At 52.1% G+C, this 20,554-nt stretch overlaps 1 protein-coding gene across 4 annotated transcripts in view; it reads right to left on the reverse strand.

Annotated features, from left to right (window-relative positions):
- HRH2 (histamine receptor H2) overlaps positions 1 to 20,554 on the reverse strand; it is a 53,761-nt gene that overhangs the window by 25,369 nt on the left and 7,838 nt on the right. Inside the window, exons 1-3 of one of the 4 annotated variants that reach the window (XM_032594174.1) lie at positions 12,782 to 12,973; positions 11,332 to 11,472; positions 5,076 to 6,654 (exon numbers count right to left, since the gene is read on the reverse strand). In XM_032594174.1, coding sequence (XP_032450065.1) covers positions 5,076 to 6,151 — 1,076 coding nt within the window. In that variant the 5' untranslated portion in view covers positions 6,152 to 6,654; positions 11,332 to 11,472; positions 12,782 to 12,973. Of the gene's footprint in view, positions 1 to 5,075; positions 6,655 to 8,355; positions 8,683 to 11,331; positions 11,473 to 12,781; positions 12,974 to 20,554 lie in introns of those variants that run through there. The other 3 variants (XM_032594175.1, XM_032594177.1, XM_032594176.1) reach the window with 3 other exon arrangements.

Below are 20,554 nucleotides of genomic sequence, written 5' to 3' on the forward strand. Positions count from 1 at the left end.
TGGGAAACCAGAACTAGATATTCACGCATTCATGCATTCATGCATTCATGCATTCGTTCATCCAACAAATATTACTGTGCCCATCCTATTAGGGATACAACAGTGGACAACACAGACACGGTCCTGCCCTTGGGGAGCATGCTGTCCGGGGGTGCAGACATTAAACACACAGAAGGCATCAAGAGGAATAAGATAGTCTGGACTGAGGCAAGGGTGCGTGGGGTACACGGCCTGTGAGGTCAGGATGAGACCTTTGTGTTTTATTCCAAGAGCATCAGGAGTGGAAATCTGCTCTCTGGCTGCGGAGGGAGGGAGAGCAGATGGGGAGGGGGGCCTGAGCGGACAGCTGACCAGGGGCCTCGGAGAAGAAAGCACCTTGCCCTCCTTGCCTTCCTTTGCATCTCTTCTCCCAGGGTCTTTCTTGAGCTCTGACTCCAGCCTGCAGGTGCTCTGTCGGAATGAGGAAGCGCCACACCCAAGCGAGACTGTTGATACTCCAGGTGCCCATGAATATTATCTCCCTGCCCTCGGAGATTACCCAGAGCAAATGAGCATGTAGAAAAAGGACCCAAGAGCCCTGGGCAGGGGCCCAAAGAACTCTGTCTACTCCTAGCTCCTCCAGTATTTGCATTGGACCTCAGATAGGTCACTGGCTTCCCCGTGTCCTCGTTTCCTCATCTGGTATCTATGGGACTAGCACTGAATCCAGGCTAAATTTAAGTCCAGGTAGCATTTACTGTGCAAAGACCCCAAGCTTTGGGGTCAGACAAGCTTGGGCTGGAATCCTAGATTCCATGTTTGAGGCTGTGTGGCCTGACGCTGGCTACTTTGCTTCTGGAAGCCTGCAGCTGGCTGAGGGCCCACACTTTGAGAACCACTGCCCTAGAATAACACCCCTCAGGGAGGAGGACCTGTGATTCGCTCATTGCTATGCCTCAAGCAGGGCTGGCGTATAGCAATTCCTTGCTGTGTGCCTGGGGAGTCGGGGTGCTGAGAGGTTTGTTTTGGCAATGGCAGAAGTGGGTCGAGGGTGGGTGTGGGCCGTGGGATGTTGGCAAGAAACAGGAAGAGGGTAGAGCTTCTAATGCCAGGTGAGGAGCTGGGCCTTGTGGTAGCTGAACATGGTCCCCAGAGATGTCCACATCCTCATCGCTGGAACCTGAGCACGTTACCTTATGTGGCAAAAAAGAACTTCACAGGTGTGATTAAGTCAAGGAATTCGGGACGGAGAGATTATCCTGGATTATCCTGGTGGACTCTAAATATAGTCACAAGAGCCCTTATAAGAGAGAGGCAGGAGATCTGGCTACAGATGGGAGAAGGGGATATGACAAAGGAGACAAGAGGGACAAGTGATGGGAGAGAGGGGTCGTGAGCCAAGGAGAGTAGCTGGAAAAGGCACGGACGTGGATTCTCCTCTGACGTCTCCAGGAGCAACCAGCCCCATCCACACCTTGATCTCAGACCTCCCAAACTGTTAAGAGAATCACTCTGTGTTGTTTTCAGCCACTAAGTTTGAGGTCATCTGCTACAGAAGCCCTAGGAAACGGCTGCAGACCCCTCTATCCAGGAAGAACAGTGGAGGCCACTGAGTGGGGCGGGGCAGCACACGGGGAGAGGTGACGAGGGTGGGGTGAAGGCAACCACTCAGGGGCAGGAGAGGCCACAGAGAAGGGAGGACGGGCCAGCTGGGCCCCTCCCTCCTAGAGTCTCCCGTTGGCTGGCACCCTGGCTGACCGTGTCCCTCCCTGCTCCAAGGGCAGGCCCAGGTAGTCCCTTCAGAATTCTCAGCTCAGACCTCCACCCACCTCAGCAGTGATAAGGGCCTTTGGTCAGGTCAGTGCTATCGGTCATCAGGGAAGCTGGGAGCCAACCTGATGGAGGGCCACATGAGGCCCTGATACCCTGGCAGTCTCAGCGTGAAAATCAACCTTTGGCTGTTCTTGGCCTCCTGCGCCCCCCGGTCCCCACCGTCATGTGAAACCCTCCAAGCAGTTCACCATCCTCCTCTGCCAAACCCCTCTGCCCACCGTTTCCAAGGCCTGGAGAACAGAGCATGGCCACAGCCACACAGAACATGTGCTCTGAAGGCTTTGGCTCTGTGGCCACTGGGCGTGATCGGGGCAGGCGCAGCCTGGCTTCAGCTTCAGAGCCCCTCTCCCAGGGTGGCTGTGAAGGTCAGAAGAAAAGATGGGCATACACAGGGCGCCCAGCACCCAGAGGACAGCCAGTAATGGGGGCTGCTATCTCTCTACTCAGAATGTGGCTCAGAATGTGGCTTTGGCTGACACAGTAGCTTGCATCACTTGGGCCATTTACTTCACTTTCCCGAGCCTCACTTTTCCCATCTGTAAAGCGGAGATTAAACAAGCACCTACTTCATGGGGTTGTGGGAAAAGCGAAATGAGGTCACGAGGCCGAAAGTACCACCCTGGATGAATAAGGTCTTTCCCGTCCCCGTTTAAGGCTCAGCTCAGAGGTCTACTCCCTGGGATGGGCTCCCTGGGCCACGAGCCACCTCATCCAGGCACCCAGCACACTGGGTTGCGATCCTTGGCAAGTGCTGCACTGAACCGCTGCCCGTCTACTCTGCAACCAGACCATGAGCGATTACAGGTGGTGAGACCGATGCTTGGGGTGGGGTGGGGTGAGGGGCTTGCTTTATGTCCCTTTGCACCCTTAGCACCCAGCACAAGGGTGGGGACAGGATGCCCACAGAATGATTACACACAGAAACAATGGCAAACATGTAAAGCTGGCACCCAGTGGGTACCCAGTGTCAGCTCTTGTGGCTGAGTACTTACTGAATGCTGTTCCCTAAGGATTAGGGGCGAAGGCAGCCTATAAACCAGGGGATCACACGGGTAAGAGCAGTGGCTAGTGGCATGCATGACTACACTGAATCGTGTCAATGGGCTTCTACAGTGTCTAAGCCCTTCTTCAAGGTCTACGCCCCGTGCTTTGTTCTTTGCTTCACGAGCTAAATTAGCTTTGTACTCGAGGTCACTTTCTGAATGAGGGAACGTGGAAGGACGTGGTCAGAAGGGGTCTTACCCATCAGGGCCAGATGTGGAAGTCTTTAGATCTGCATTTTGGAGAGACATTGCTGGGTGGTTTGGGGGACGGATCTGAGACGGAGAGTCTCAAGGTTAGGAGGCTGGAGCAGGAGCAACGAGGCTTGTTCCAGAAGGCTAGCAGTGGAGGGGTGGAGAGCCCAGGATCCAGGTCTATGGTGGGACACTCCATACCTGGCTGCTGCCAGGACCAGAGGGACCATGAGGCCCAGGGGTCCAGTTGGGCCATTTTGCTCCCACAGCACTCCCCAGGGATCAGAACCCAGAGGGTGTGGGTCTGCAGCACCTGTCCAAGCTTTTCTCAAGTCCGATGCTCAATTATTGAAAGGAGACAAACGTCCCATTGGGGTTGTAGAGCCTGTTCACATCTCTTGGCTCACTTGTGCATCGGGCAACCCTGGGAGGTGAGTAGGGCAGGCTGCATGAGGACGGACCCCACACTCTATGCGATGAGGAAACTGAAGCCCAAGAGGGACAGGGACTTGCTCAAACCGCAGCGTGAGTGAGGACAAAGCTGAGACCGGGGCTATGCAGTTGACTTTCCATCCTGTTCATCACAATAAATGCCCAAAATGTCACTTCTGCATCTCCAGTGCTCAGCACAGTTCCAGGCATGTGGTGGGAAGTTGATAAATGTTTGCAGATAAATGTATGTATGTATGTATGTATGTATGTATGTATGTATGTATATGTGGATGGATGGATGGATGGATGGATGGATGGATGGACAGGTGTATGTATGTATGTATATGTGGATGGGTAGATGGACGGATGGATAGGTGTATGTATGTATGTATGTACAGATGGATGTATATGTGGATGGAGGGACAGATGGATGGAATGGTGGATGGGTCAGTCACACAGACCAGCATTCTGGCACGGTCTGTTGGAAGAGTAAGGAAAGCAACATCTGTTGAGCACTGCAATGTGCCAGGTGTTCTACCAGTGCCCATTCGTTCACCCCTCTCAACAGCTAGAGCTCCCCCAGACCTGTAAACACCCTCTCCGTGCAGTGGGTGAGCTTCCTCAGAGCCACTCAAGTGTTTGATGGGGTTTCCCTTAATACCCGCATTGGCTTTGCCACCAGTGCATTTATCTACAGCTCATTCTGATCCTGTTTTATCTTTTCAGCCTGGATACCTCTTGGAGGTGGAATCCTGGGGTGTCCTCTCTCTTGCATCTCCTGTACCCCTAACATCCAATGCTCTCCTAGCCTATTTTTTTTTTATAGCCTCCTAGATTTTGCTCTATTCCCTTCTCCTCTCTCATGGGCCAGTACCACACCCTCTTCACCGATGGCCCCTTCTCATCCCTCTTGTCCACACCTTACAGGGAACCAGAGCTCTCTATACAAAGCACAGAATTGCCTGGGTTACCCCCACCCTTGCTTCTAATCCTTCCACCTTCCCCTTAGACCTATGGTATAAGGTCCAAGCTCCTAGCCTGACCTTCAAGCCTGTGCCTTCCCAATTTGGTCAGTCCTCTTTCTCTTCTGACCCGAGTGCCCCTAGCATAAGAGCTGGTGCATAAGAGATGCTCAACGAATGTGGACCGAGCTGGGTTTGTGGTTACTCCCCAGGTGGCAGCATCAGCGCATGGCCATTTGAAGGTGGTCCTGGAAAGCCTGGGTGAACACTTCAGATGACGAACCAAGTGGCAGAGTTGGGCTTCAAACTCAGGGCTCCTGATTGTAAGGACAACGTAGATAGAAAAAAGGGCCCATAAGTTCTGGAGTCAGAGGGCCTCTGTCCAGGTCCCAGCTGAGTGGCCCTGGCCAGGTTCTTTGAGATTTAATGTGGTCCTTTAAAAATGAAGGTACAAGATTCTACCTCAGGGGGATTTGGGAGGACGGAACCCCACGAGGTTTGCAAAGTGCTCACGAAGAGTTCCCAGCACAGAACGTTCAACCAGCACCTGGTGAACAGCCGCCACCTAAGGGTTATCACTAGTGGGTCCCCCTCCCCATGCACTTGTCCTGCATACAAATGGCTGGGTGGTTACCTGTCTGTGGCTCCTTGAGGGGCTGTGGCCTCTGTCCCACTCCACACCTGGAGCTTCAGGGGCTTGTCTTCCTGCCGCGTGGGTTCTCGGCTTTGATTCCTGGCCAGCTGAGAGCTGCCAGACCTCAGAGTAGTGTCGTGGGCATTGTGGCTGGCAGGTCCGCAGCGGAAGAGCTGCTGGTATGCCGTGCGGAAGTCTCTGTTTAGTGTGGCGTACAGGATAGGGTTCAGGGCCGAGTTGGCATAGCCCAGCCACAAAACGACGGCTTCAAAGGCCTCGTTGATGGCATCATCCCCTCTCAGCCCACGGTAAACAAACACAGTGAAATAGGGGAACCAGCAGATAATGAAGGCTCCCATCACGGCGGCCAGTGTCACTGTGGCTTTGTGCTCCCCGATGGTAGCTGCCTTCCAGGAGCCGATATGGTGGATCCTCTTGGCCTGATCCCGGGCAATCTTGAAAATGCGGTAGTAGGTGATGCACATGACCAGCAGAGGCAAGTAGAAGGTGACCAGCCCATCCACCAAGCCATACACCAAGTTGACCTGGACTTTGCACTTGGGGATGGTGTGGTTGAAATTGCTGGTCTCATTCCTGCTGTTCCACCCCAGATGGATAGACAGAAAGGACAGGGTGATGGAAATGACCCAAATTAAGACAAGAGACACAGCCACTCGGACTGGGGTGACCAGCACAGGGTAGCGCAGGGGGTCCGTGACAGCGCAGTACCGGTCGAGGCTGATCATGAAGAGGTTAAGGATGGAGGCCGTGCAGAGCATCACATCCAGGCTGGTATAGATATTGCAGAAGACCTTGCCGAAGCTCCACCTGCAGGATAGCTGGTAGAAGGCTGAGAAGGGCAGCACCAGGAGGCCAAGGAGCAGATCAGTGATGGCCAAAGACACAATGTAGCAGTTGGTCAGACTGCGGAGCCGGCGGTTCAGGCCCACAGCCAGGCAGACCACCACATTGCCGGCGACGGTGATGAGGATGAGGACAGCGAGGACCACGCTGACAGTGATCCTACATGGGGGAGAGTCCAGACAAAAGGAAGAGGCTGTGCCGTTAGGTACCATCCTGGAACCTCACGGCTCCTTCCTCTGCCCACGGCCCCTGGCCGCTGCTCGTTCAGCTCCCCCGGGTGCCAGTTATGTCAATCACTGGGCTCTAGGCTTCCGGGAGAGCCAAAAGAAAATGTCCAGACATGGGGAGGCTACGACGACTGCCGCAGTACCGCTTTTCTAGAAATAAATAGAGCCGTCTCCGAGGAGGTATTGGGCATGAACGTGAATGAAGAAGAGCGAAGGAAGAGAGAAGGTTCTTGGTTCAAATTCCAGTCCTCGAATTACCCCCTGCAGAGCCAGCTTCCTCCAAGGACTGAAGCAGGTCTCCACTCTCCAGGTCTTGCATAGAGACTGAGGCACCAGAGCATGTGTCTGGAGGTGGCTTTGGTTTTATGCAGGAGAGATCACGTGGAGATGTGGCCACATCGTTCTCCATAGCTGATGGATGCTCCCACCCATGCGACGGGGGTCAAGGACTGCTGCGTCTGCCTCTTAGGACCATTGGAGAACAGGAGCTGAAAATGCAAGGGTCAAGTGTTGAACACTTTGCAATCAGACTAAGAGCGTGACTGATTCAAGGTGAATCCGTCTAGACCTCGATCTCCCGGCGAGGCTCCAGGAGGCACAGGGCCAATCTGGACACCTCTCCTTAGGAGGGACTGAGGCAATCAGGATACACAGTGGGAGGAGGAAGGGAGGCAGAGTGCAAGGGACTGGACCACTGTGTCACCTAGTGAGATACGGCTGGAGTGGATACTTATACGGGAGAAAGAAAGAACTAGACAGAGACTCTAGACACAAGAACAGGGACTGCATTTGCTGTTCACTGCTGGTCCCCAGTGCCTGACCCCACAGGGAGGCATTAAGCATCTAATGGATAAATGATAAAATGAATGAATAAATCAGCAAATGTAATGAATTTACTCTGATAAAGCACTGAGAACTTGACGCTGTGGGTTTTACAAAACGTCACCACACAGTAAACCAGGAGCTGACAAAGTTTCTCAGGAGCAGGCCAGGTAGTCAGTATTTTCCGCCGTGCAACCCCCAAGGTCTCTGCTGCAATGACTCAACTCTGTCACTGTAGCACGAGGGCACCTACACAGACAAGGTGCAAATGAATGAGTGTGGCTGCGCTCCCAGGAGGCTTTACTACGGATGCTGAAATTGGGAATTTCACGTAATTTTCACGTGTCACCAAACAGTGTTCCTCTTTTGATTTTTTTTTCTAACTCTTTTTAAAAACGATTTCCAAACTATTCAAAAATGTAAAAGCCATCCTGAGCTCACAGGTTGCACAAAACCGGGCAGAGGGCCAGATTTTGCCCGCTGTCATAGTTCGCCAGCGGCACCTGCTCTAAACGTCTCTCTAAATCTTACTTTTCTTATATAGCAGCACACGTCATCGGTCAGCCAGCACAGAGCTCACTCAGCCTCTCCAATGGCTGCACAGCAGCCCGTGGGGTGGCTGGCCATGGTTATTCTATTATGCCCTTATCACGAGTATTTTGGTGGTTTCCAGTTCCTTCCTCCCTCCCTCCCATCCTTCCTACCTTCCTTCCACCTGTCCCCATGCAAACCCCACTTCAACAGAATGGCTGCACACACAATACTTCCTGGTTAAATCCCAGAGACTCCCTCCTACTGGTGGCATCCTATGATCCCAACTGATGAAAACAGCTAAGGCCCTGATGATTCCCTTTCACACAAGCTGATCCTGATTTTCCAGACAGCAGCTAGCAGGCAATCTACCGCAACCTGGGAGTGTGCAGAAATCAAGCTGACGGTAGACCCCCTCTCAGAAGCAAGCTAATCGCCATGTGACAAAAATTAAGCCTCTCTTAGGCTCCGGCCTGGAGCGGTTTTGCAACCTGAATACGAGAAGCATCATTTAATCGTAACCACTGTGTTGGTGCAAGGATCACGGCCTCTTGGTCACCTTCTGCCACTCCAGCTGGTTCAACCACCAGGCCTTGTGAGCTGGGCCTCTGGGTATTATTTTTAGAAGATCTTTTCATTACATAAATAACACAAGCAGCATGGCTCTCACTGGTACATTTAATTAACTGTGGGGGGGATAGCAGCAAAGCTCTCTTTTTTGAGCATCCCTGTCTCCAAAAGCAATTTTTTTTCTGAGTCTCTGTATACCTCTTATACAGGTATAGGTATTTGTGCCCTGGGACCAATGTTTTCCTTAGCGTTCGGGGTTTTCAAACCTGAATCGAAGCAGTCTCTCACATAATTCAAACTTCATCTGCCCTCCCTTCTTTCCTTCTCTTCCTTCTGTCTGTTCTTTTCAGCAAATACTTCTTTCAGAACGTAACGTGCCAAATGCTGTTCTAGGTGCTGGGGGCACAACGATGAACAGAGCAGCGGTAGTTGCGTTTTTCAGGATGTCTCAAAGAAGAACCACTCTGCCGAGTTTCTCTTTTACAGCCCAGGTCCCAGAAGTTTCCGGTGACCTCTCGTGAAGGCAGGTGAGCATCTGATGGATATGCGTTCGCCTGGAGCTTAATCCATCCTGTGCCTTCTGGGTAGAGTGACTGCCCTAGAGGGCCACGGCACCACAAGATCATTATCATTATTTTCATCATCACAGCTAACATAAAAAAAAACCAACACTTTCTTGAGCTTTCCTTTCAAACTTCCAAAGCAATGACATGCTTATGGCAGTAAACCAAGTATGCTGAGGTATACAGGAAGGGTCAACGGTTCGAGCTATAGCACACCCAGACTTTCATGCCCGGAAGGTGACTGCTGCTGACGCTTTGGTATGATGGGGGCCTTCCAGTCTCTTCCCCGTGCTTCTATTTGTACACAGGCACACACACTACACAATCCTGAGCGACCTCCTTTCCCTAATTTCTTCATTGCATAAGGATGCCCCTGTAGGTCACTTAGACCTAATTCGTTCTTTTGAGAACCTAGGCTGTGGCAATATAGCCTCTGTCACGCTAAGATGTATAAAGGATTCTGTGCCGGGGGGGTTGCAAGAGGCAAAAAGTGGGAAACGATCAGAGTGCCCAGCAGCAGGGGATGGCTCGAGACATTACAGCACCTCCTTACTGTAGGATAGCCCTGGGCATGGTGAGATCCCATATTAAATGAAATACCGTTTCATGCTCACAATAACTCAAGAGTGAGCGAAATCACTGCTCCATTTAATGTCTGAGAGACGGAGGCTCAGGGAGGCCAAGGGATGTCACAGCCCTAGTAAGTGAGCAGAGAGCCTGGATTCAAACTCAGCTCACACTCTTCAGCCTGCCTTACATGCCTGTGCTTCGATCAGACTTCAACCCATCCTTCCAGCTGGATCTCACCAAACACCCCTGTACTTGTCCCCTAACTTTGCCATTGAGGCAACCCAGGCTTTCCCCAGATGTATTAGCCCTTCTCACACCTGCCTTTGCTGTCTCCCTCACCTGGAGCTCTGCTCTTTCCTGTATTCACTTTAACTACTCTCCTTTCAAGGCACCGCTCAAACACTCTGGAGCTTTCCTGAATGCCTGTACTTTGTACCAAGTTATACCGTTGGCACCTGCTACCTTATAGTATAATATGGCTTTGTGTTTGCCCTCTCCACAGGGCCTGGATCTTGCCCACTTCTCTCCACCCCCTATCCACCCATCCACCCACCCACCCACCCGTCAACCCATCCATCCATCCAACATTTTCTATTGTCCATGTAACAGGAGAGGTACAGGGTATGTGGAGTGTGTGAGTGTGTGCGTGTGTGTGTGTGTGTGTGTGTGTGTGATTTCCCCACCTTGGAAATCTACAGGTATTCACCTCAGAATTCAGTGGGTCCGGTGAGCGTCTGATGGGCCTATTTCTCCCCGCATTTTATGGCGAAAATTTTCACACACAAAAAGTTGAGAAAACAACACAATCTTATCTAACACAGATCTTATCCAACTGTTCACGAAGACCAGATAATCATCTGTTCTACCTCTCATTCAGTGTGTGTGTGTGTGTGAAAATTAATTGAAAGTCATTAGAACAGGCTCCAGCCACTTCCTCTACTCATCTTGCACGCTGACCGCGGATGTTACAGCTGCGAGTCGCACGGCTTCCTCTCCTCATCTTTGTCTTAATAGCCTTTGAAAAGGCACCTTTGGGAGAATTTGCTCAGGGTGGCAGTACCCTGCACTGCCCCCGGGGAGGCTTCTGACCTTTACCTGCAGTGATCACCTAGCAGATGCAGCCATAACAAAGAGCGAGGCACTGCGGGGGCATGCTGGCCAATTAGCCTTCCAGAGCAGCCCCAGCCCAGCGTGATAAATGCACTCACTGCACTCTGATGTCTTTCAAACCCACCGTGCTGGGCTCTGTGCGGGAGGAGGTCTGATTGCTCTCCATTACGAGCTTCGGTTGGTCTCTAAGTTTAGATCCTTGACGTGACATTCAAGGTTCTTCGTGACCTGGTTCTGTCTTCTCTCTTTAGTCTCAGCTTCTGTCTGCCATGTGCAATTTCGTGTCCCAAGACAACACTTTGAGAAATACAGTGCAGGTGACATTGAATTCCTCCTGGTTTTGAAAGTCCCAGGCCCATCCTGACTCAGTGCCTTTGCACATGCTGTTCTCACTGCCGGGAATGTCCCTCCTCTCTTCTATTGACTGATGAGTCCTCGGTTTTCCTTCAAGGCCTGGCCTCCTCTGCTATCTCGTCCAGAAGCCCAGAAGCATTTGTTTTGCCCCCTCAATTCTACCTCCCACTTACACCCACCTCTGGCACAGGCTTGTGCTTTCTGGGGCACACTGGGTAGAATGCTGGGTTTTCAAGTGTCTCCGGAAAACTCTCCTTCTAGGGGGATCCTTGGTGATTCAGCATCACAATGTGTCTCCCCAGGAACTGAGTTGTGGTGGGTGGGATCCAGAATATCATTTTCCTCTGCATTCCTCCCACACAGCACAAAGAATACGGTCGAGGGCCACCCCACCAGCACAGAGGTAGCCCGGAGGCAAACCCAAGTCTACTTCATGCCTCAACTTCCCTCTCACTATTCCTCACAGAGGAAATGTCACTGGTTGTACATTCTGTTTGCTAACTAGAGGGATGAGGCCATCTAGAAAAGCCACTAGTCTCGAGGCTCAGGTCTCCTCCTTTCAAATTTTATCAAACTGAGTCCAGCATTTTCTTTTCTCTTTTCACTGGGAAGTAAAATGAAGTTCCTCTTTCAAGGTTTACGTACCTGAGTTCCGGGCACAGCCACCTGGGGAGCCGGCGTTGTGCAAGCTGCCAGCAATTTGGGGGAGATCAGTTAAGGCTTGGCTGATTGGGTTTCTCACTTGGCCTCACAGATGAATCTGATTTTCCAGGCAATAATTTTATACTAGGAAAAGAAAACGGTATTCATCAGACGACCCCTGTATGCTAGGTACCTTCTGGGTGAACCAGTAGGCAATCCTGTGAAGAAGGGTGATTTGATCCCCTTATGCTGTAAAAGTTGACACACAGAGAAATGAAGGAGAGTCCCAGGGGCTGAGAGCGGGGACTTTGGACAGATCAGTGTTCTAATTCCAGTGCTGTCATATAAAAGCTTTGTGACCCTGGGCACTTTCCTGCAACCTCTCTGAACCTTAGTTTCCTCATTTGTAAAATTTGTAAAATAATATGCCCCCCTTCACGTGGTGGATGTGAAAATGCACAGTAAGAGTCTGTAAAACACTTACTGCCTGGCACATGGTAGGTTCTCACCAAATGTTATCTGTATTATTGTCTAAAGCTGCACAGCCGGGAAATAGCATTCACGAGCACCTGAGTGCCTTCCAGGGGCAGACACTGTACTGGGCTTTTAAATACAGCAGTGGGCATGACAGAAACATCTAGAAGCTTCTGTTACAGTGGGGGAGACAAATATTAAGTAATTCACTGTAGTATTGCTCATTTAATTACAGTTCTCTTAAGAGTTATATATAGAAAGGGGAGATAGAAAGGCAAAAGTTATATATAGAAAGGAGCCAAAAAGATTATATAATGGGGGAGCTGCCCGGGTCCAGGAGTTAGTTACTGAAAGCTGGAGGAGATATTTGAATTGAGACGTTAGACGCCAACTCAATGAAAATGGGGGACAAACAGGTTCCAGACCGAGGGAACAGCTCCCACAAAAGCTCCAATGCAAGGCCTCTGGGGTAGAGGGGGAGTGTAAGCGTAGTGATGTGACTGGAGGCAGGAGGAGGCTCGCTGCCCTGCTGTTTACACGAGGAGATGGGGTGTGGCAGTGGGGGTGGGCCTGAGCTGAGCCCTGCCGACCACACCCAGTAACCACTGTGGGTTCGGAGACATAGAAGTCACTGGGTCCTGGAAAGGCAGTTCTTCGTCTTTATGAGCCATAATTTCTTAGAACTTTCCCCCTATAACTGGCCATTTCAAATGTCCTAGGTACCTGCTGCTGAGTACATCAGAAAGTGGCCCCAGCAACAGACCCTCAGGAGCTCTAACCCTGTCAGAGTCCCAAAAGGGCCCGAGGAATGGGGGTTATGTCACGGGGCAACGTTTTATTCTTTAAGGAGGGAAGACAAGCCTTTGCAAGCTCCAGAGTGGCCATACCCACACGGGGTGCTGAGCAAGCGTGACTAAGGCTCAGACGGCGGGAATGGAAATGACCTTGGTCCTCCCAGGGTCCTTTTCTTCCCACTTACCGATGCCAGCCGATGCACAGCTCCGCTTAAGAAATGCTGACACGCTAGGAGCCCTGGGGGCTCCTTCTTACCATCACTCGGGAGCCTGAGGCAAGCTGTGGGGCCGGGGCAGGGAATGCAAACCCAGTGGACACGGCGGGTCCCAGCCCCTGCGGTTCGGACACAGCCAAGCCCCACGGTGGGGGCAACGAGGAGCTGCAGGAATTCAAAAAACTGAAGTGTGACTCTGGCTGGTGGCAGGTGACAGCTGTGTGTGTGCACGCTCGCACACATATACAGAAGGCAACATTTTACTAAGCCTGGAAAACCCCATTAGTGTTAAGAACACTCAGACTCCTGACCCAGCAGTTGTGCTTCTAGGAATTTGTCCCGTGACTCCCCACGGTGCTGATCGTGTTAGCAAAAGCTGGAAATGGTGTAAAAGTGCACAGGACACAGAGCAATGACGCCATCGAAAAGACGGAGGAGGTTGTCTGCGCCCACTTGGGATGGTCTCCAAACATGTGCCGAGTGGGGGAATGTGTGTGTGTGTGTGTACCCAAGCATCCACACGCGGCTGGCTCAGGAAGGCCACCTGCCAAAAGGGCAAGGTGGGCTGCTTCCCGCGGGGACCTGGGGGCCGAGCCGCGTGGGAGTGAGACTTCTTTCGCCATGCACCCTTTGTGACCTTTTGGAATCTTTTGTACCTTGGGTAGGTATCACCTTTTCAACACCTAGCAGCCACACGGTCCGACAGGTGGAGGAGGGAAGGGGCAGAGTACGCTGGGCAGAGGGAACAGCACGCAGAGGCACGGGGGCTGGGTGATCAGATCAGTCTGAGGAGCAGGATCGGCCACGTGGTTGGCCAGGGCTCCGGACCAGGGTCAGTCCGCTCGGTCCGCAGGGGCCTTTGTAAGAAGTCCTCCACTCCAAGCTCATGGCCCTCAGGGACCATCCTCCCCCCACTCCCCCACAATCACTGCACAGGTCTGGACTCAGGCTGGTCATGCCATGCCCTCCGCTGCTTCCCCTGTGGTGAGCGTAAAGATAACCGCGCCTGCCACACCCTGTATGAGCTGGCCTCGGCCAACCTCTCTGGCTGATTCTTAGGGGGAAGGTGGAGCCGGGGCTGGAGGGCTGAAGAGTTTGGACTTAGTTCTGAAGGCAATAGGGAGCCACTGAAGCTTCAATCACTAGGCTCAAGATTGTCCAGGAAACCGGTAGAAGGTGTGGAACACATCTCTCCTGATCCCAGTCAGCCACCAATCAATGAGGACAGGAGGACACTCTTCTTCCTCGTTACCGCATAGAGAATGCTTACTTCGCAACAGGCCCAGGGCTCTCGATGTATACACCACCTCATTTACTCTTTATCACATCTTGAAGCAAGAGAGCTTTTCTGCATTTTATAAATGCAGGAACCAGGGCTCAGAAAAGTTCAGGAACTTGCCCCAAGTCTCAACACCATTAGGTGGATTTGAATCCAGGTCTGTCGGACTCTAGAGTCCCTATCGTGGGCCACTGTCTATTTAGCTTTTCCTGTGGGGAAAGGAATGATCCTTGGGCTTTTCAAAGAGATGGTGTGATTGGGCATTTGCGGCACAACATTCTTCCTGCTTCGCGATAACATTCGCGTTGGTCTTTCATTTGTGTGGTGGAGATTTCTAGCTCCTTCACAGCAGTGGGCTGGGTGTTTCATAAAAGCCCTGTAGGCAGGAAAAGACTTCTGGTTGAGACTCTTCTTACAGAGAAAGGTCCTAGACTCCCAGTCATCTGAGTTTTGGTCCCAACTTCCATTGCCTCCAGGGGCTCAAAGCCGGGCATTGTGTTTGCTTCTGTCCTCAAGAGTGTTGTGTTCCAGGGGGGCCTGGGTGGCTCAGTCGGTTGAGCGTCCGACTTGGGCTCAGGTCATGATCTCATGGTTTGTGAGTTCGAGCCCCGCATCGGGCTCTGTGCTGACAGCCCAGAGCCTAGAGCCTGCTTCAGATTCTGTGTCTCCCTCTCTCTCTGTCCCTCCCCCACTCACACTCTGTCTCTCAAAAATAAATAAATGTGCAAGAAAAAATTTTTAATAAAAAAAGTGTCGTGTTCCAAGAATGGCCACCCCCCTGCCACCACCAGTGGGGCCCCTATGCATAGGCTGAGAGGTGAATGGATCTGAATGTTGTGTGGAGTCTGGGACAGCTTGACACGGGTTGGGGAGAGCCCCACCCCCTCCTTAGTCCAGAGTGGGACGGAGGGAGGCGGGTCAAAGTGGACATTTTATTATGATGAATGTTATCACTCTGGCATCATACCTAGGGAGAAGGTGACCTGGACCAGAAGCTGGGACACAGATCACTTCTGTGTGCTGAGCTCCTACAGATATTCTCCTATCTCTGTGAGGCCAAGATGATTACCGTTCCTGTTTGACAAATGGCTCGGAGCAGTTAAGTCACTTGTCAAGTGCACACAGCTGGTAAGGAGGCAGGCAGCGGGCTTTGAGCCAGCCCTGGTTCTACGGTCTCTGAGTGTCCATAGGTTCCACACCTACCCAAGGTATGTACCTGGCCCAGCTCGTTCCCTATGTGTGTCACCAGTTCTTGCGAGGGTGTCTTCTTCTCAATGAGACACCCTCTGCAGCTCGCCTGACCTCTTCCAGGGGTTGATGTGGGAACCCGAACCACACCTGGTGACAATAAATTCCCTTAGTTATTATCGTTTGTCTGAGAAACTTTATTTCCCGTGTCCTTTTTGCTTCAATGAAGGTGAAGGTCACATCACATAAAGCTAACCATTTCCAAGTGTACAATCTGGTGGCATTCGGCACATGGACAATGTTGTGGCTACAGGACACGTCCATCACCCCAAAGAGAAAGTCCACACCCATTCAGCAGTAACTCCCCATCCCCCGTTATCCTGGTCTCTCCCAACTCCCAGCCTGCCTTCTGGCTCTTTGGATTCACCTATTCTGGATACCGTGGGCACAAAGTGCATGTAAGATTGGGAAGTGTGGGGCTGGGGGAGATCCCCAATTCTCCTTTCCACCTTCTGCTTCCCTTTCATCCACCTAGGTGCTCAGCTAAGTGCGTAGGCATCCTCCTTGACATCCAGCCTACCAGGGAGCCCAGGGAATCTCCCTCTGAAATATGTGTATCTAGGATGTGGCTACCTTCCTTGGCCCCTGCCGCCATCTTGGTGCTAGTCCAAGCCGGCATCATCTCTTGCCTGGACTTTTACTTTTAAGTTTCTTTATTTGTTTTGAGAGAGAGAGCGTGCGTGCACATAGGAGAGGGGCAGAGAGAGAGAGAGAGAGAGAGAGAGAGAGAGAATCCCAAGCAGGCTCCGAGCTGTCAGTGCAATACCCAACGAGGGGCTCAATCTCACAAACCTTGAGATCATGATCCAAGCCAAAATCAAGAGTTATATGCGTAAGTGAGCCACCCAGCTGCCCCTCTTGCCTGGCCTTTCATGACAGCTCTTGACCGGCTCCCTCCTCTCTTGCCAATGCTATACTGTGACACCCTCACCTTGGCTCATAAGGCCCCGTAGGCTCTGTGCCCTACCTCTCTGGTCTCCTACGTTATGCCCATGGCCTCAGTGGGCACGTGACCACCCTGGCCTTGTTCCAGTGCCTTGGACATGCCGCTCGCTCCCCCTTGGGGCTCTGCCTGCGATGTGATGGGCTATTGACCTGGATGTCCCAGTGTTGCCGCAAAGATCAGTTCTGCACAGGGGCCCTCCTTGACCCTCAGAAACAACTCTCTTCACCTCTATCATACCCCTCCACTTGGCTTTCCGCACAGCACATCTTTTTTTCCCGGCATTTTTCTTGCTTCCCTACTTGTTCGCTATTTCCCTGTCCCCACTGGAACACAGGAGCCATGAGGGCTAGGATCCACTCTGTCTCGCTCCCTGCAAGCACTTAACGAGGGCTCAATTAATACTTATCGGATTGACTAAATGCACGTTGAAAACAGCCATCATAACAATATCGTATCCCATTTATTGGGTACTTTGAAAGTGCCAACCGATGTTCTAAGTACTTTATATACTTTATCCCATTTAATCTCTGCAACAACCCTATTATGTGCATTCCATTCTTCATTTCCACTTTCTAGATAAGGAAATTGAGATTTATGGTGTTTTGTGATTTGGCCCAAGTCCATAGCCAGCAGCAGCTTGGCAAGTGTGGGAAAGGCCTGGGGAAGGCCTTTTCAGGGCAGGGGACGGACTGGGCTAAATGAAAACTCTGCCTTGGTTCTCCTGAAGGAGGTGAGACCCTGGATTGCCAATGTTTGCAAGGGGGCCCAAATCTCTGCCATCCAGGGCAAACTGCCCAGGGGGCCGGGGTGGGGTGGAGAGGGCATAGGGTTGGGAATTTGGACCGTGAGTTTGAGTCCCTGGTACGATTCTGACTTGCTATGTTACCTCCAAGTTTTATATCCTAATTTTCCTCAGCAGAAAGTGAGGACATGGGATTAGAATATCTCAAAGGTTTCTTCCAGCAACTTTATGTATGTGTGTATGTGTAGAGGGGGTGGGAAGGGTGCAATCATGAGCTCCCCAAATAAGAAAATAGGAGTGCTCTGGGTAGAAACAACATTCAGGGGCCACCTGGTGGTCAAGAACCCCTTGTTCAGCATCCCTGAAAGGTAGTCATCCCCAGTCACCTTGCATACCTCCAATGATGGGGGATTTACTATCTTACCAATAATTTGCCAACCAGTCACAGCCATTTAAAAACATACAGAGCCCTATACACGCTGTTTTGGAGGCACAGCCCACTGGATAATAAGTGCTTTGCAAAAATACGTATATTCCATAGAAAAGAGAATGTGTACTTAGCTATTTAGTATAACGAGCTGCCACTGACTAGCTGTCATAGTGTTACATTTGTAGATAGCCAATTAAACACTCATTACTCGCAATTTTGTGGTTTTCTTTTTGTATGTTGGGTCTGGTACTCGCGTGTGCCTGTGTGAGTTTGCAGACATTTTTGTAGGTTCCTGAAAAGCTCTGAAGCCCCACGGGACAAATCTAAGTCTCCTTTCCCAGGCAGCCCGACAGGGCTTCATGTGCTCCTGAGCTTCTGCTTCTTTATGATACAACAGCCCTCGGGCCCTCCGACTGGACTCACCACCATCATCTCTGCCATCGCGGCTGCCATCACCGCCACCACCGCCCTGCCCGTCACTGCTGCCATCCTCCTCCTCCTCACCGTCCTCATCCCCATCACCGTCATCACCTGCACCCGCAGCAGCCGCCGTGGCCACGGGAGCTGGGTGCCGGAACTGGGGCCTCCCTCCCTCTCTGATCTTCCTTCCCCCTGACCTCACTGCAGCTTGCGCCCTTCCCGCAAGGTACAGCTTGCTCTCACAGGCACGCGTCCTCGTGTGGCCGGCTGGGTCACCTTTAAGGACCCAAGCAGCAAACAGCTAACATTTGCCAGGAACGTTCACCCACACTGGCTATCTTCTATAATCCTCCCTGTCCTCTCCCACCTTTCATGGCCCCTCCCCCGGCCCATGAACTCATTTGGGGTCCTGCAGAACTCTGTGGAGCAAGCAGTCAGGGCGTTCTCTATTACCCCGTTTTGCAAATGTGACACAGAGAGGCCAAATGCCTGGGCGGAGGCCACACAGCAGGTCAGAGGCGGGAAGAGCCCTCCCAGGTTTCCATTCCCAACAGCTTGCCCTGTCCCACACCCCCTGTGTTCCCCACACCTCATTCGTTCGTGCACCACCTCCACGGCTTTTGCCAAGCCCACAAAATGCCAGTCCTGGTTTGTTTTTGTTTTTGTTTTTGTTTTTGTTTTACTTGCTATCTTTCTTTAACGTGTTTGAATTTATTGCAAAAGGAATGGCTCTTATCACTGTAACAATCAGCAGGATCCCTTTCCCTGCAACGGGTCACCCTGAAAATCAAGGCGGCGAAAACGCAATCAGTGTTAAATTCCGTGTGGCTGCTGCTGCCCAAAGAGCCAGCCTCTCTCCCTGTTGGAAAGGCAGGCTGGCGTGCCTGGAGATGTGCTTACGACGGATTAGCACCAAACTGACGCTTTCCCTGTGACACGAGAGGAGGACGTGAACGGAGAAGGGAATCCTCTCGCTGTGGGACTGGATGTGCTCTAGCATCCGTGGAACCGACCGCCCAGGTCCACTTTGGGACCCTCAGGGCTGCCGGCCCCGCCCCTGAGGAAGCATTTTGCCCACCGGGGAAGCCAACCCCGTGTCGGGGAAAGAAGCCGGGAACTTCTCTGAGGCTCAGTTTCCCCATCTGTACACGGGGCGTGATCCCACAGGGTGTGGCGCCGGTCAGATGAGATGCGACACGAAGGGCTGGCGCTAGAAGTGAGGCGGCACCCTAGCAAATGTCATTCCCAACCCCCCGGCCACTCTCTGCTCTTCCCTCACTGGACGTGGAGGCCTGCCTTTTCGGGGAGAGAAGGCACCCAAGGCGGCCAGAGCGGGGGAAGAAATGAGCGTGGCAAGTGCACACGGGCCTCCACGGGGACAGTCTGGGAGCAGGGGCAGCTCACGGTAGGCCCAGGACTGCCTACCGGGGCCGATGGACCCGTGTCCCCGGTAGCACGCTTGTCCTCTCAGCCTGCAAACCTCAGTGAAACACCGGGTCCCCCACAGCAGCTGCAGGGCCTCCTAATTCCAGCCCCGCTGCTTATCAGTGGGGCAATTCTGGCCAGGCCACCTGGCCTGGAGCCCTAAGTCCCCTTCCTGTGAAATGGGGATGATAATCTCAACAGCACAAAGGTGCGGAGAGGCTTGCGGGCTTAAGAGCAAGGCACTTCTAGACAGCCAGCTACCCTGCTGCTCCTGTCCGCGGTCACAGCAAGCACTGGCTTGGTGTCTCTCTGCCTCAGACTCCTCGACGGGCACAACGGAAATGATGACGGGTTCTACACATTTGACTATTGTCAGGAATAAACGGGCGGAGGCGTGGAAAGCCCTAGTAGTTGGGGTTGAGGGGGTGCAAACCCCCTACGGGATTCACAAGCCCTCAGCACCACGCTTGCTGCAGAACATGCCTTCCTCCAGCTCTCCCCTGGGCTCTGTCCTGCCCTGTCCCGTCTCCTTCCACGACCTCACCACATCCCCTTTCTCAGCTGTGCCCCTAGCAGCACCCCCAGCTCCTACCCTCTGCCCTGGGGAACCAACCCACGACCCTTCGGCATCTGACCCAGGTGCCAGGATTCCCAGAGACGTCCACTCAGCTCAGTCCAAACACATCACACACTGTAGGACCAACTGTATTGTTTACGACAGCTGAATACTGGAAATGACTTGCAGGCGTTTAAAACTAGGAGACTGGCTGAGCAAATTATGTCATAATGGAATTCTCATAGCGCTTACTATCACGTTTTGGAAATTATGAAATAATGAGGGGACCTGTTTTTTTTTTTTTTAATTTTTTTTTCAACGTTTATTTATTTTTGGGACAGAGAGAGACAGAGCATGAACGGGGGAGGGGCAGAGAGAGAGGGAGACACAGAATCGGAAACAGGCTCCAGGCTCCGAGCCATCAGCCCAGAGCCCGACGCGGGGCTCGAACTCACGGACCGCGAGATCGTGACCTGGCTGAAGTCGGACGCTTAACCGACTGCGCCACCCAGGCGCCCCGAGGGGACCTGTTTATATTTAAGTAATAAAATAGCAGAATTGAAAGTGTATATAGAAGATGACTGGAACTCAGAACTCCTACCTTATCAACCTACAGGGGAGAAAAACAACTAAAACTTATGTCTAGAAGGCAGGCTGCACAGTAATAGTGGTTTTCTTTGATGGTGACAATGACTTA

The sequence above is a fragment of the Lynx canadensis genome, chromosome A1 (genome assembly GCF_007474595.2).
Source record: "Lynx canadensis isolate LIC74 chromosome A1, mLynCan4.pri.v2, whole genome shotgun sequence".
NCBI lineage: Eukaryota > Metazoa > Chordata > Mammalia > Carnivora > Felidae > Lynx > Lynx canadensis.